The 13,290-nt window shown below is 51.8% G+C and overlaps 2 protein-coding genes across 3 annotated transcripts; one reads left to right on the forward strand and one right to left on the reverse strand.

Moving 5' to 3' along the window:
• Position 1: 1 nt before the first annotated feature.
• Positions 2-4,546, reverse strand: PSMC5 (proteasome 26S subunit, ATPase 5). Its single transcript, XM_030843461.3, has 12 exons — positions 4,456-4,546; positions 3,849-3,920; positions 2,389-2,458; positions 2,011-2,108; positions 1,783-1,839; positions 1,473-1,703; positions 1,058-1,184; positions 782-972; positions 583-681; positions 392-502; positions 213-299; positions 2-105 (listed from the first exon to the last, which is right to left on the reverse strand). The coding sequence occupies exons 1-12, from the start codon at positions 4,477-4,479 to the stop codon at positions 52-54; spliced, it is 1,221 nt and encodes a 406-aa protein (XP_030699321.1). The 5' UTR covers positions 4,480-4,546; the 3' UTR covers positions 2-51.
• A 68-nt stretch (positions 4,547-4,614) lies between these two features.
• FTSJ3 (FtsJ RNA 2'-O-methyltransferase 3) lies at positions 4,615-12,287 on the forward strand. Of its 2 annotated transcripts, none has more exons than XM_030843449.3 (20): positions 4,615-5,097; positions 5,267-5,372; positions 6,166-6,212; positions 6,335-6,414; positions 6,830-6,929; positions 7,022-7,216; positions 7,297-7,412; positions 7,529-7,633; positions 7,721-7,821; positions 8,055-8,135; positions 8,227-8,361; positions 8,498-8,633; positions 9,790-9,971; positions 10,125-10,245; positions 10,326-10,591; positions 10,868-10,959; positions 11,052-11,151; positions 11,244-11,427; positions 11,520-11,614; positions 11,699-12,287. In XM_030843449.3, the coding sequence occupies exons 1-20, from the start codon at positions 5,031-5,033 to the stop codon at positions 11,889-11,891; spliced, it is 2,502 nt and encodes an 833-aa protein (XP_030699309.1). In that variant the 5' UTR covers positions 4,615-5,030; the 3' UTR covers positions 11,892-12,287. The 2 variants fall into 2 exon arrangements, with proteins under 2 accessions (XP_030699309.1, XP_060146453.1); XM_060290470.1 differs by having other exon boundaries at positions 5,065-5,097; positions 5,267-5,365.
• Positions 12,288-13,290: the final 1,003 nt, after the last annotated feature.

The following is a 13,290-nucleotide window of genomic DNA, read 5'->3' on the forward strand; positions in this document are numbered from 1 at the left end:
GTCTTGTCCTGCAGAGCTTTATTTGAGGGACCCACACAAAGGACATCCGCCTCACTTCCACAGCTTCTTGATGGACATGTTTTTCTCACTGTCCTTTTGCATGACCTGGAGAGACAGAGCGAACATTTAAGTTAGAGACTGGGTGAACACGTGCCCCATCCCCACTGCTCCAGAGCCACCATCAGCAAAGGCGGAAAGACGGAGGCCTGTACCTTGGCTACTGCCATCTCGAAGTCCTCCTGGGTGACGTGGACTCGCCGCTCCCGCAGTGCGTACATGCCGGCTTCAGTGCACACGCCCTGAGCAGGGAAAGGAAGACAGGCGCTGGGGCTGTGCCCTGGAACCTGGAGCTTCGTGCTGCTGCCCCCATTTCCTTGGGCCCTCCAATTACCTTCACTTCAGCCCCTGATGCTCCTGGCATGAGCTCAGCAATTTTTCTCAGGTTGATCCCCCGGGTCAGGTTCATTTTCCGAGAATGGATCTTCAAAATGTCCAGCCGGGCCTAGCGATGGGAGAGGAAAAGCCTGAGCCCGTGGCCTGCCCTCACAGCCGGAGCCACTGCCAGCGCTGCCCATCACAAACCTCCTCATTGGGGGGTGGGAATTCAATTTTTCTGTCAATGCGCCCTGGGCGGAGCAGCGCTGAGTCCAGGATGTCAATCCTGTTAGTGGCCATGATGACCTGAGTAGACAGAGCAGGTGGCGTCAGCTAAGCCCTTCCTGAGGCTGCAGCCTCACCCGGGGCCTTCCCGTGGCTCCTCCCACAGCCGACCCCACTGCACCTTGATGTTCTTGGTGGCCTCGAAGCCATCCAGCTGGTTGAGCAGCTCCAGCATCGTGCGCTGGACTTCACTGTCCCCTCCGGAGCCTCCCTCCAGCCGGGAGGAGCCGATGGAGTCGATTTCGTCCATGAAGATGATAGATGGAGCGTGTTCTCGGGCCATGACAAACAGTTCCCTCACCATTCTTGCCCCTGCACAGAGGCCAAGCTGGCGTTAAGCTGATGGGCCCCCCAGCCCCCGCCGCCTTATAGTTTTCTTGTTTCTGGCCACAGTTACCTTCCCCGATGAATTTCTGCACCAATTCAGACCCAGAGACACGAATGAAAGTACAGTCTGTATGATGAGCCACAGCCCGGGCCAACAGTGTCTTCCCAGTGCCTGGGGGTCCGTACAGCAGCACTCCCTAGAGAACAACAGGACTCAGGGCAAAAAGCTGGCCTCCATGTTTCATTCAATGAACATTTATCGAGTGTGTGCACTGTGCTAGATCCCGTATTAGATGCTAGAGATAAAAAAATGAATGTCAAGGCCCCTTCTGGAGCTTATAACCAAACCACTTGGGTGGCCTGGCAGCATCTCTCCCCCAGCCCCTCGGCATGGGGAGGGCCAGCGTAAGCAGGCTCCAGTCTATCCAGCCTGGGGCAGGAGATATACAGTAGCAGCACGGTCCTCCCATAGAAGCCCTGCTCACCTTGGGCTGCGCGATGCCCAGCGCTTCAAAGAGCTCAGGATGCTTAACGGGCAGCTCAATCACTTCTTTGATCTCCTTGATCTGCTTGTCCAGGCCACCAATCATCTCGTAAGTTGAATCTGGCACCTTTTCCACCATCATCAGTGACACCAGTGGGTCTACCTTGTTGGGCAGGATCTTATGCAGAGTGTAGCTGTCATTTCTGAGGGCCACCCGGCAATTGGGTGTCACCTGGGTGAGGAGAGAGAGGTTCAGGAAGTGGTGTGGTGAGAGCTGACCCCCCACCTCCCACCTCCCCAGCTGCACTCACATCATTGATGTCGATGTTCTTATCTACGTCTACGACAAACTTGCCCTCAGGATGTACCTAGAGAAACAACGGCTCGTGACCTTCCTCCCCAACAGCCACCAAATCACCGACCTCGCCCAGGAAGACACATGAGTCTTACAGTAACGTGAGAACAGTGTCCTCACTACACACAAAGGTATGGGAATGCAGTGGGCAACGGGCTGGTCCCTGGGGTCATGTTGCCTTTACCTTAACCAACACTTTCTTCTTATCCATGGCCCGGACTACTTCCCCCACATAGGAGCCCTGTTCCTGCAGCAGCTGTAGCTCTTCCCGCAACAGGCGAACTAGATGCGAAACAGACACAATGGCCACCCAGATTCTTTGGTGTCCCCCACCTATGACTTGATTCAACATGCATGAACTAAGCACCGTTGTAAAGTTTTGAAGGGAAGGCCTCAAAAAAAAAAAGTCAAAGTTCAGGTCTTTAAGGAGATTACGATGGGGCTGAGGAGAGAGATGTGCATGTAAACAGAGCATCATCTTGGACTGGGAAAAGCAATAGGCACCAATGTAAAGACTCACTTCAAACTGCCCACACACAGCCTTCCCATCCTTCCCCCTCACCTTTTGCATTAAGCTCATTCCTCTGTGCCTGCAGCCTCCGGAGATTTTGGCTCTTATCATTCACAATCAGCTGTGGAGGACAAGAAGCAAAGGGTGGAAAACAGTAGGCAATTAAGATCTTGGCCGAAACCCTCATAGGCTGATATGAGCTAAACGAGGAAGGAGCACAAGGCACCTGCATTCTCCATTCAGATTCTCCAATATGATTCTAACGACCCTATCCTGTCCTCCAAGAGTCCCTCTGGAGTGTAGGACAACCACAGGAAAAAAAGGCTGCTTGTCTAATACTGGTCCAGGAATAACAAACCATAGTGGAGAAGAATTAACAGCTGGCTCACATAGTCAGTTTCTTGCAGACTGGTAACATGGTAGAGTGGGAAGACCTCTGAGTCAGAAGCCTAAGTTCTAGCCCCATTGCTGGCAATTAACAGTTGGGTAAAGCCAATGAAAGCTATGTTAAAGATCTAGATCTGTTACCAAACTGCAAGCATCACCTATCCTGCCTCTTTTCAGGACTAACGTGAGAAGCAAATGAAAGCACATGTAATGCATTTCAAAAATGACAAACCAGACTTCCTTGGTGGCGCAGTGGTTAAGAATCCGCCTGCCAATGCAGGGGACACAGGTTCGAGCCCTGCTCTGGGAGGATCCCACATGCCGCGGAGCAGCTAATCCTGTGCGCTACAACTACTGAGCCTGCACTCTAGGGCCTGCGAGCCACAACTACTGAAGCCCGTGCTCCGCAACAAGAGAAGCCACCGCAATGAGAAGCCCGCGCACCGTAACGAAGAGTAGCCCCACTCGCCGCAAAGGGAGAGCCCGCGTGCAGCAACGAAGACCCAACACAGCCAAAAATAAAAATAAATTTTAAAATATATATATATATCATAGTCTCTTCTAAAAAAAAAGTGACAAACCAAATATGATACCTACAAATGTACCTGGAGTTCAGAATTTTTCCTTGTGGCTCTCCTCCATCCAACTGACATTATTTTCCTTATTTCTGTGGTCCCTGCTCCCTGTTTAGGCTAGAGCACTGGGTTGTCCAGTTCCTTTTCATTCAGTCCTACAGAATCAGCATTGTCCAGACTCCTCAATTCTGTCTTCCCTCACTCTGCCCCAACCCTCCCTCTGATAAATCTCATCTTCTGATCCTATGTCTTCTCTTTTATAAGAAACCCTCTCATTCAGGCTTCTTCTAAGAAGAATGACTTTTGGCTAGGGGTACCTTTTACGTTAAAATTTGACTTATAAAGATGTTTAATGAACTGTGAATACTACCTTCAAAATGATGAGACTTGAGAGGAACAAGAGGCTGTTAACTTCATATACTTTATACCGTTGGCTTGTTACTTCTTCCACTGCGCCCCCAGTGGAATTATATGGATTTGCAGAAATCCGTTCCATCAATCCCTCATCCCCCTTCTAGCTCCCTCTGGACCTTTGGAGTCCGTTCTCACCTGGAGTTCTTCAATCTTGGACAGATAATACTGGCGGAGTCCACTGCCTGCCTTCCCCTCTTCCAGCTCCATCTGAAGACACAGTGTAATTAGTTACCAACAGGTTAAACATCCAAGGGATAAAGCTACTTCCAGCTTGGATTTCGGAGATTTAAGATTTGGGTTCTAAGCCCTCACTCCATCTCTTCGGAACCATTTCTCGTGACTAAACTAAAACAGAATGAGAACGGTGCCTACCTCTTAAGACTTCCAGAAGGATCAAGAGACGACACACCCGGGAACGCTACACAAACCCCAGGTGTTATTACTACAGGAGGAGCCAGCAGGAAGGACGTGTCCCCCGACTCCCTCGACTCGCGGAAGGATGGGTTCCCGCTCCCACCGCTCCTCTCACTTACTCGGCTTCCACCGGGTCTTCCACTCCCGGCCCTGCCTTGACCCGCCGGGGGAGGCGCTGACACAGCAGATCCGGTCCCAGGTAGGGCCCAGTCTAGACTGGCCCACCCACCCCCACTCCCCCCACCCTCTTGCCCCGACCGGCTGCCCACCTCGGATCACACCTGTTTCGCATCCAGCCCCAGTCCCCGCCCGACCACCGCCGCCATACCTGCTCTGGTCCGTCAAGCGCCATCTTCCCTCTTCCGCGGCCGGCATCAGAGCCGCCTTGGCGCGCAGGCGCAGAAGCAGGGGCTTGGGGACCGAAAAACCAAGGCAGAGAACAGTTCCGGGTCAATGGGCGGGGTGTGAGGACAGACGGTAACTTAAACAGGGGCCATGAGGGGAGGGGCGGCGGTACGCGAGATCAGGAGCTTTGAAAAGGGTTAGCAGAACTCCTAAATATTACTCTCCAGAAATTCGGTTTTGGTTAAAGTAACCATTTCTCCTGGTGCCAGCTTCCAACTTATAAAACCTGGGGACAGAAAATTTTTGTGGCCACGCTCAAAATGGCGGAAAACTTGGAGCCGGGGACGCGAGTGACGCAAGCGGAAGCGGAAATACGTTTGCTGCCCACACGTGCCGCTTCACGGGTGATAGAAATGGTGCTGGGTGGTGGTGAGTAGTGTGGACTGAGGCTCCGAGTGTGTGTGCGACGGCGAGTGGGAAACGAAGAGCGGAATCTAGTGCTCCGGGAAGAGACGTCCCAATTTCTGCTTTCTCTCCATATTGAGTGGCGCTCCCACCATGGGCAAAAAGGGCAAAGTCGGGAAGAGCCGGCGAGACAAGTTCTATCACTTGGCAAAGGAGACGGGTGAGTCAGGGTTCGCGCCGTCTGCGAGCGGGCGTGCCACCAGTCTTGGCCGGTTCGCCCCCTTTCCGAATATTGAGTTTTTCTTCCGTAGAAAGGGTGGTGGGTCGTAAGGCCGCAGAAATCCCGCTGGGAAAGCGCTTCACGGGCCTTACTTTGTCGCCGCCTCCAGGTTACCGTTCCCGCTCTGCTTTCAAGCTGATCCAGCTGAATCGCCGCTTTCAATTTCTGCAGAAAGCCCGAGCCTTGCTGGACCTGTGCGCTGCACCAGGTGGATGGTGTGTAACCCCCGGCACCTGACGCTCCTTGTGGACGCGTTCTGGATTCCAGCCCTGGATGATTGAGAGTTGCATTTGGGGTGGGAGGGAAACAGTAATACCGACCTCAAATTTCTCTACTCCCCAGAACGTAAACTGCAGGGGGAAAGATTTGGACCGTGTACTTACGATATGATTGGCTGATACCGACCAGGGTTCTTGGTTTTCCCCAATCAATAGAAATGGACTAGAGGCCAGACAAGAAATTCAGGCAAGGTTTTCTTGGGGCCCCTGCTGCAGCAGGGAGGAGCGAAAACAAGTAGCAGGTTCCCTTGCTAGCCAGCTCCCCAAGGAGGGGGCTGGCTGGTTCCTTATATAGCGTGAAGGTGGGGGTGTGTCCGGGGGTCCGGCCTGAGGGGCGCCTTAGGCGGTTTGCCCACCCCTTTGGTGGAGCTGAGTGCTGGGGGGCATGTGCAGTGCCCTGCTGCCTACACCCTGTTTTTGCTCCCAACTCTTCAGAAGTGACAGTGGGTTGGTGTCTTTTTTGTGTGTGTCCATAATTTTTGTCTTCTTGTCCATAATTCACCCCAACTGGGTATGCATGCAATGTTTAGTCCCTTATAGTTTCTTTGTATTCTGTTGCTCGAGTTGTTTTGTCCAGGTGCAAGTATTGCAGCAAAGGGTCCGAGGTCCCAGCCTGTCTCGTTTCCACTGCACTTAGCAGGGACCCCTAACACCGGGGATGAGAGATCACATTGCTGAGGGAGGGGAAGGGACAGTCCAGGGTGTTTTAATCTTTACTTCTCTTTTATAGGCTGCAGGTAGCCACCAAGTTTATGCCTGTATCCAGCCTTATTGTGGGTGAGTGACAGGTGGTGCTCCTGGATGTTCCAGGGGGTGGGAGTGTGAGACCCTGTGTTCTGCATTTCCTTTCTCCCTGCTTGAGACAACCTTTTGGAATACTCTGCCCTAATACCTTCTAGGAGTGGATCTGGTTCCAATCAAGCCTCTTCCCAATGTGGTGACACTCCAGGAGGACATCACAACAGAACGCTGTAGGCAGGTAATAGGAATCTCTCTTTTCCTGTTCCCTTTATATGTAGACATCCACATTCATTCCTCTTCCCACCCTGATCCCCTGAAGGCACGTTTTTCCTGTTAACCATGCCTTGAGCAGTGCCTGCATGTTGTTTATATAACAAGGCCCATAATATTGCGTGTCCGCCCAGCCTTTATTTATTCAGGAAAGAGGTCTTTGGAGTTGGAGGAAGTGCAGAGATTTCAGTGACATCCTTTCCAGCGAATTCACTAGTAGACTGTAAGGTCCATGAAAACAAACGTGTTATTTTTGCTATTGTTGTATCCCCTGTCCATGGCACAGGATTTGGCCGTGGTGGGCACTCAACAGCTGGCTGAATGAAGGGCTCCATTCGTAGCCATTTCTGTATTTCTGTTGCTGTGGTTTCTCTCCTCTGTAGGCCCTGAGGAAGGAGCTGAAAACCTGGAAAGTTGATGTTGTGCTCAATGACGGGGCCCCCAATGTCGGGGCTGGCTGGGTCCATGATGCTTACTCACAAGGTGCCGGGATCGGGGGGCATGGAGCTGAGGGTGGAGGTGGGCATGCCCTCTCAGGCTGCAGAGGTCCTCAGCTAACTGTCTCCCCCCCACAGCCCATTTGACACTGATGGCTCTGCGTTTGGCTTGTGATTTTCTGAGCCGTGGTGGCTGCTTCATCACAAAGGTTTTCCGTTCCCGTGACTATCAGCCCTTACTATGGATTTTCCAGCAGCTCTTCCGCCGTGTCCAGGCCACCAAGCCCCAAGCCTCTCGTCATGAATCTGCAGAGATCTTTGTCGTCTGCCAGGGTGGGCATAACTTCCCTTGTTCTCTTGATTTAGTCTCCCACCTACCAAAGCACGCTTTCTTATATATCCTATTACCTTAGGATTCCTGGCTCCTGACAAGGTCGACAGTAAATTCTTTGACCCCAAATTTGCCTTCAAGGAGGTTGAAGTTCAGGCCAAGACTGTTACTGAATTGGTGACTAAGAAGAAGCCAAAGGTGTGTTTGGCGAGTGGGGGCCACCCTCAGGTCCTGGGACTCGGGAGGTTGGGCCTGGTCAATCCTACAGACACCCCAGAAGGGACTGCTCAACATTCATTATTTCCCTTCCTAAGGCTGAAGGCTATGCTGAGGGTGACCTCACACTCTATCACCGAACTTCAGTCACCGACTTCCTCCGAGCTGCCAACCCTGTTGACTTCCTTTCCAAAGCCAGTGAAGTGAGTCCCCAGACTCGAGGGGTACGAGGGAGCCCCAGAAACATGGCCTGAACACCTCCCCTGACTCTTTTCCCTCCTCCCGAACAGATCTCGCTAGACGATGAAGAGTTGGCCCGGCATCCAACTACCACTGAGGACATCCGGGCGTGCTGTCAGGATATCAGGGTGCTGGGGCGTAAGGAGCTCAGGTTTGCACTGGGGGTGGGCATAGGTGCTGTGAGCCCCGAAGGCAGGGGACAGCCCTTGAAGGACGTGACGCTGGGTCTCTGGGAACAGGATGCTGCTGTGTTAGAGGTTTGGGGTGGGGGCCTGAACCTTAGGACTTCTGTGGCTCAAACGTGAAATTCGGGGTATGGGCCCAAAACGAGGAGGTGAGGACAAAAGGGAGACAGCAAGGTCAGGAATGGTATCTCTGGGGCAGGTCCCTACTGAACTGGAGAACGAAGCTTCGGCGGTATGTGGCCAAGAAACTGAAAGAACAAGCAAAGGCACTGGACATCAGGTGAGGAGGGAGCTAAACCAGGGCAATTGTTGACTGGGTGTTGAGGGGAAGCATCTGGGAAAATAACCGACTCCTGCAACTACTCTGTCAGCCTCAGCTCAGGGGAGGAAGAGGAAGGGGAAGAGGAGGAGTCCGCAGCTGGGATGGGGCCGCAGCCCTCGGAGGAGGAGGAGCTGGACCGGACCCTGGCAGAGATGAAGGCCCAGGAGGTGGCGGAGTTAAAGAGGTGAGGGGAGCTGGGGAGGAGCTTGGGGAACCGCAAGGCAGAGTCCCTCGGTGGGTGAAGATGGGGAGAGAGGGTGAAGGCACGGATGGGGATCTTCAGAGCTGGGCAGCTTTAATTCCTCAAACCATACCCTCAGGAAGAAAAAGAAGCTGCTGCGTGAGCAGAGGAAGCAGCGGGAACGTGTGGAGCTGAAGATGGATCTTCCCGGGGTTTCCATCGCAGACGAGGGGGAGACTGGCATGTTCTCCCTGCGCACCATCCGGGGTCACCAGGTGAGGCGGGGTTTGGGGCCCACTGAGGGGACAGGAGGATCTGTTTGGGTATTTGGAGTTGGGGCGTCGGATGTCTTTTTGGTAAGTGTGCTGAAAGATCATGGCTCATGGTTGCTGTCTTCACCCGTAAATGACGTGATATGGGGAGATTGGGAAAAAAACAAGAGCCTTGTGTCTCAAAGGCCGGGAAAGAACACACCCCTAAAATAATGAAAGTAGGAAGATTTGTGAGTGTGGCGTAGATTTATCCTTGTAGAACTAGAATATCAGAACCAAGAGGCCCTCGTTGCAGGAAGCTCAGGTTATAGGCGATGCAGCCAGGGTGCCTGGGTTACGAGCACGTGTGAGGGAGGGGCTCCCTCAAGAGGGGCACAGCGTTCTTCAGTTGACTGAGACCAAGTTAGCACCTTGCCGCACCCGGCTGCGGGATGGGGCTTTCTGCCGAATACTGGAGGCTGCTTTTCCTGGTAAAAGCAGCATCACAAACAATGAGCTTTCGTGGCTCTCGTGTGGGAAGGTAGTGACCAGCTCGTATTGTTGAGGGGGCAGTAGAGCACAGTGGTCCTGGAGCAGACTACCACTTATGTGCTCTCTGCCTCAGTTTCCTCATCTGTAAAAGAAAATGATAGACCTACCTACTAGCGTTTTTGGAAGGAATAAAAAAAAGATGGTGTAATTCCTGGTATGTGATTCAAGAAATAGCTATAGTTGCCACGAGGAAAACAGATCTTGGAGTTGACATTATTAGTGAAACAGTGCTTCCTGTTAGATGTATACGGCATGGGCTTCTTTATTCAGTGGAAACAAGAGTTGTAGATGTTATTCGCTGGTGATAAGGTGCCTTCTGAAAGTAATTTTTTAAAAAGCAGTGTTTTAGAACATTTTAAAATCGGACACTAATTAGACCGTGGGGTACTTTTCCATAAACCTGTTTCTGCTACCACTGAAGAAGACACAGCTGAATGATCTGGCCTAGAGTGGGATGTTTTAAATGGTTAATCCCATCACTTCCCTGTCTGTAAAAGAAGATATTATGTACTTGACACAGTGTGTTTTCCAGCGTTGCTGAGGATAAACTAAGGTGATGAATATGGAGGAAAAAAGCAGTATGTACCTTGTTAGTGCCCTTGATCTCTGTTTCTCTGTCAAACCTCAGTTGTTAGAGGAGGTAACACAGGGGGACATGAGTGCTGCAGACACGTTTTTGTCTGATCTGCCAAGAGATGACATCTACATATCAGATGTTGAGGAGGAGGATGATACATCTCTGGATAGTGACCTGGATCCAGAGGAGCTGGCAGGAGTCAGAGAACCTCAGAGTCTAAAGGACCAAAAGTGGTAAGGAGGGGGGAGGGGTGTGGGGAGGTGTCTGCAGGGCACCCTCTGCTCAAGTCCGAAGCAGAGCTGGTGGCAGGGCTTGCCAGTTGGAGTGTGGGCAGCAGCAAGCCCTCCAGGGCACTGACCCTCCACCCACTTTCCTTGGGTGTACAGTGTACGGTTTGCTGAAGTGCAAGATGGTAAAGAGGAGGAGGAAGAAGAGAATCCATTGCTGGTACCATTGGAGGAAAAGGCACTACTGCAGGAAGAACAGGCCAGCCTGTGGTTCTCAAAGGTGAGCAGAGGCTGGTGGCCAAGACAGACAGGGACTGGCATTCCCTGGGCAAAGGGTGCCTGACGATTTCCCCATCACAGGATGGCTTCAGCGGGATTGGGGATGATGCTGACGAGGCCCTGGAGATCCGTCAGGCCCAGCTGTTGTACGAGAGCCGTCACAAGGGGCAGCAGCTGCCACCACCGCCTTCCGGTGTGAAGATGGAGAACAAACCTCCCCCGTGCCAGGATGAGGCCCCTGAGAGGGCAGAGGCTCCTTCAGGGACAGAGGCTGCCACTGGCCCTGGCGGGGAAGAGAGAGATGACAGTTCTGACAGTGACAGCAGTAGCAGTGAAGGTGAAGAGAGGTGAGTGGTTGCAGCTGATGGGAGAAGAGCTGAAGAGGAAGCAGTGATTGTAACCAGTACTCTGTAATTGGGAGTTTGCAGCTCTGACTGCAGATGGAGAACTTTAAATGCTGATGATTCTAACTTGAGTGGTCTGCAGTACAGCCTGGGTGGCAAGATTTCTGGAAGTTCCCCAAGCATTTTTAACTAAGAACCAGGGGTGAGGTGAGTAGGAGTGGGCCCGAGTGGTGTGGCTAACGGTGAGACATGCGTGCATGGTCCTCCTCCCTCCCACAGCTGGAAACCATGCGGCAGGAAGAAGCGAAGCCGTGGGCCTAAGTCAGATGATGATGATGTCGGGTTTGAGGTCGTGCCTATCAAGGACCCAGGCGAGAGCTCTGCACCTACTAGAATGGGAGGCAACATGGAGGGGTCAGTGTTGGGGACTGAGCTTTGACTTCCTTCCTTCTTCCCTCTCTAGTGAAACATCGGATACTGGACCCTGAAGGCCTTGCTCTAGGTGCTATTATTGCTTCTTCCAAAAAAGCCAAGAGGGACCTCATAGATGACTCCTTCAGCCGGTAGGGGGCAGAAGGTCCCGAGAAGGGGTGGGGCGAGGAAGAGGGGAGGAATGATTTCTTTGAAAGCCTAGATTGGTGTCCTCTCCACCAAGGTACACATTTAATGAGGATGAGGGGGAGCTTCCAGACTGGTTTGTGCAGGAGGAAAAGCAGCACAGGATACGACAACTGCCTATTGATAAGAAAGAGGTGGAGCATTACCGGAAACGCTGGCGGGAAATCAATGCACGTCCCATCAAGAAAGTGGCTGAGGCCAAGGCCAGGAAGAAACGGAGGGTAAGCAGTGGGGCTGCCTGAGATTCTGGGTGGGTGGGGCAGGGGTAGGAAAAGAGGTCAACCTGACCGAGGTTCCCCCACCCCCCCCACAGATGCTGAAGAAGCTGGAGCAAACCAAGAAGAAGGCAGAAGCTGTGGTCAACACAGTGGACATCTCAGAACGGGAGAAAGCGGCACAGCTTCGAAGGTGAGGGGCAGGGGGGTCACCCACAAAGGTACACGGGGGTGAAGGAGTGGTGGAAAGTCTCTAACCTGTGTCTTCCATTTACAGTCTCTATAAGAAAGCTGGGCTTGGAAAGGAGAAACGCCAAGTCACCTATGTTGTAGCCAAAAAAGGTGTGGGCCGCAAAGTGGGCCGGCCAGCTGGGGTCAGAGGTCACTTCAAGGTGGTGGACTCGAGAATGAAGAAGGACCAAAGAGCACAGCAACGGAAGGAGCAGAAGAAAAAGCACAAGCGGAAGTGAGCGGAACCACCAGAACCTCTGAGGGACTGACTGTAAGGACGAAGAGCGATTCGGTGCGGCTTCTGGCCTCCTTCGTACCAGCCCTACCCACCCTTGCCTGCACGGCAGTCATCTGAAGAGACAGATTTGAGGTACCTGAACTCGTGGTGGCCCTGGGCAGTGAGGGGGACATCTTCCTGGCTGGAAGAAAGGGCTCCCGTTAAAGCCCCGCTAAAATGTCTTGTCGGTGCTGTCAGAGCCCACAACCCTTCTGTGGTGCTGGGCGAGAAGTCACACCATTTTTAGATCCTAAGGCGAAGTTCAGTGGCATTCACTGTAGTCTATTCTTGGGCAAGTGGGCCTTTCAAGTCTTCCCCCATTATCATCTGAATAAAACCAGGATGATTGATTGATTGATAGATGTCTGACAACAGTTTAGTTCCTGGTAACTTGATAACTCAAAAAACACCTGGGTGTTCACACCATGTGCACTGTTCTAAATCATATTTAATATGTCCCGACTCATGGTGAAGTAGAAATGACAAGCAATCCACAGGTCCCAGTAGTAAAACATTTACTAGAGCAAGCAGAAAGGAATGCACATCTTAAAGAAACCTTCACAAAGTCACAAAATTTGATGTATGTGTATTTCTTTTCCTTTTATAAACAAGATAGAACAAAAATCGTCAAAATCATTTCAGCAAAAGATTTTCCTACCATTATGGCAAGTTAAAAAAAATACAATGAAATAGGAGAAGACAATTTAAAAGCTGTTGTCAGGTTTTTGTTTTTTAAATTTAGCAACACTTCAGACCCAGAGCAGTCCTGTTTCCAGGACCCTCTCTCCCCCCCTCAGCTGTAGGGACTCTGGATCTGGCAGGCTGCTGCTTCATGTCTCAGGACTGGACACGAACCTGGCTGGGAAACCTGAGCATCAACTCTCACTTAGAATCAGACCCCTCCCCTAACCTGCAGATGTTTGGGAAGCGCTTTGCTGCACATCCCCCTACCACCATGGACTAGGCTGCAGAAGCCTGTCTCAAATGGGGCCTGACTAGCCACAGAAAAAGAATTTTATTTGTAGGTGTTTTTAAGGTGACATTTTAGTAAAAAATATGTACTACATATAAACCTAGAGTGAGTTTTGTGCCCTATAAGGCCCTTTTCTTCCAAGATATCCTCAACTGACCTTCGTGACACTCACCCAGAGCCAAAAGAAGCTGCCCCAACTCTGACTGCTTCTAAGGACCAAAGCAGCTTCCCAAGAAAAACATCTGGAAAATTATCCAGATGACGGGGGTAATGTCCTCCAAGCTCCAGCTATCCACTAAGGGCAGGGGGGTCCTTACACCTTGTGCCCCAACCCAGCCCCTGAGACACCTAGTTACCAAAAGTCTTTCTAAAAATAAAATTAAAAGAC

Source organism: Globicephala melas, chromosome 20 (assembly GCF_963455315.2).
Source record: "Globicephala melas chromosome 20, mGloMel1.2, whole genome shotgun sequence".
Taxonomy (NCBI): Eukaryota; Metazoa; Chordata; class Mammalia; order Artiodactyla; family Delphinidae; genus Globicephala; species Globicephala melas.

Excerpts from the sequence above, each read along its gene's own strand:
- PSMC5 (XM_030843461.3), bottom strand. The coding sequence starts at position 4,479 with ATGGCGCTTGACGGACCAGAGCAG. Across the intron at positions 1,185-1,472 it reads TGGGCATCGCGCAGCCCAAG|GGAGTGCTGCTGTACGGACC; the intron begins GTGAGCAGGGCT and ends GTTGTTCTCTAG. Across the intron at positions 300-391 it reads CATCAGGGGCTGAAGTGAAG|GGCGTGTGCACTGAAGCCGG; the intron begins GTAATTGGAGGG and ends TTCCCTGCTCAG.
- FTSJ3 (XM_030843449.3), top strand. The coding sequence starts at position 5,031 with ATGGGCAAAAAGGGCAAAGTCGGGAAGAGCCGGCGAGACAAGTTCTAT. Across the intron at positions 7,217-7,296 it reads GATCTTTGTCGTCTGCCAGG|GATTCCTGGCTCCTGACAAG; the intron begins GTGGGCATAACT and ends CTATTACCTTAG. Across the intron at positions 11,152-11,243 it reads ATAGATGACTCCTTCAGCCG|GTACACATTTAATGAGGATG; the intron begins GTAGGGGGCAGA and ends CTCTCCACCAAG.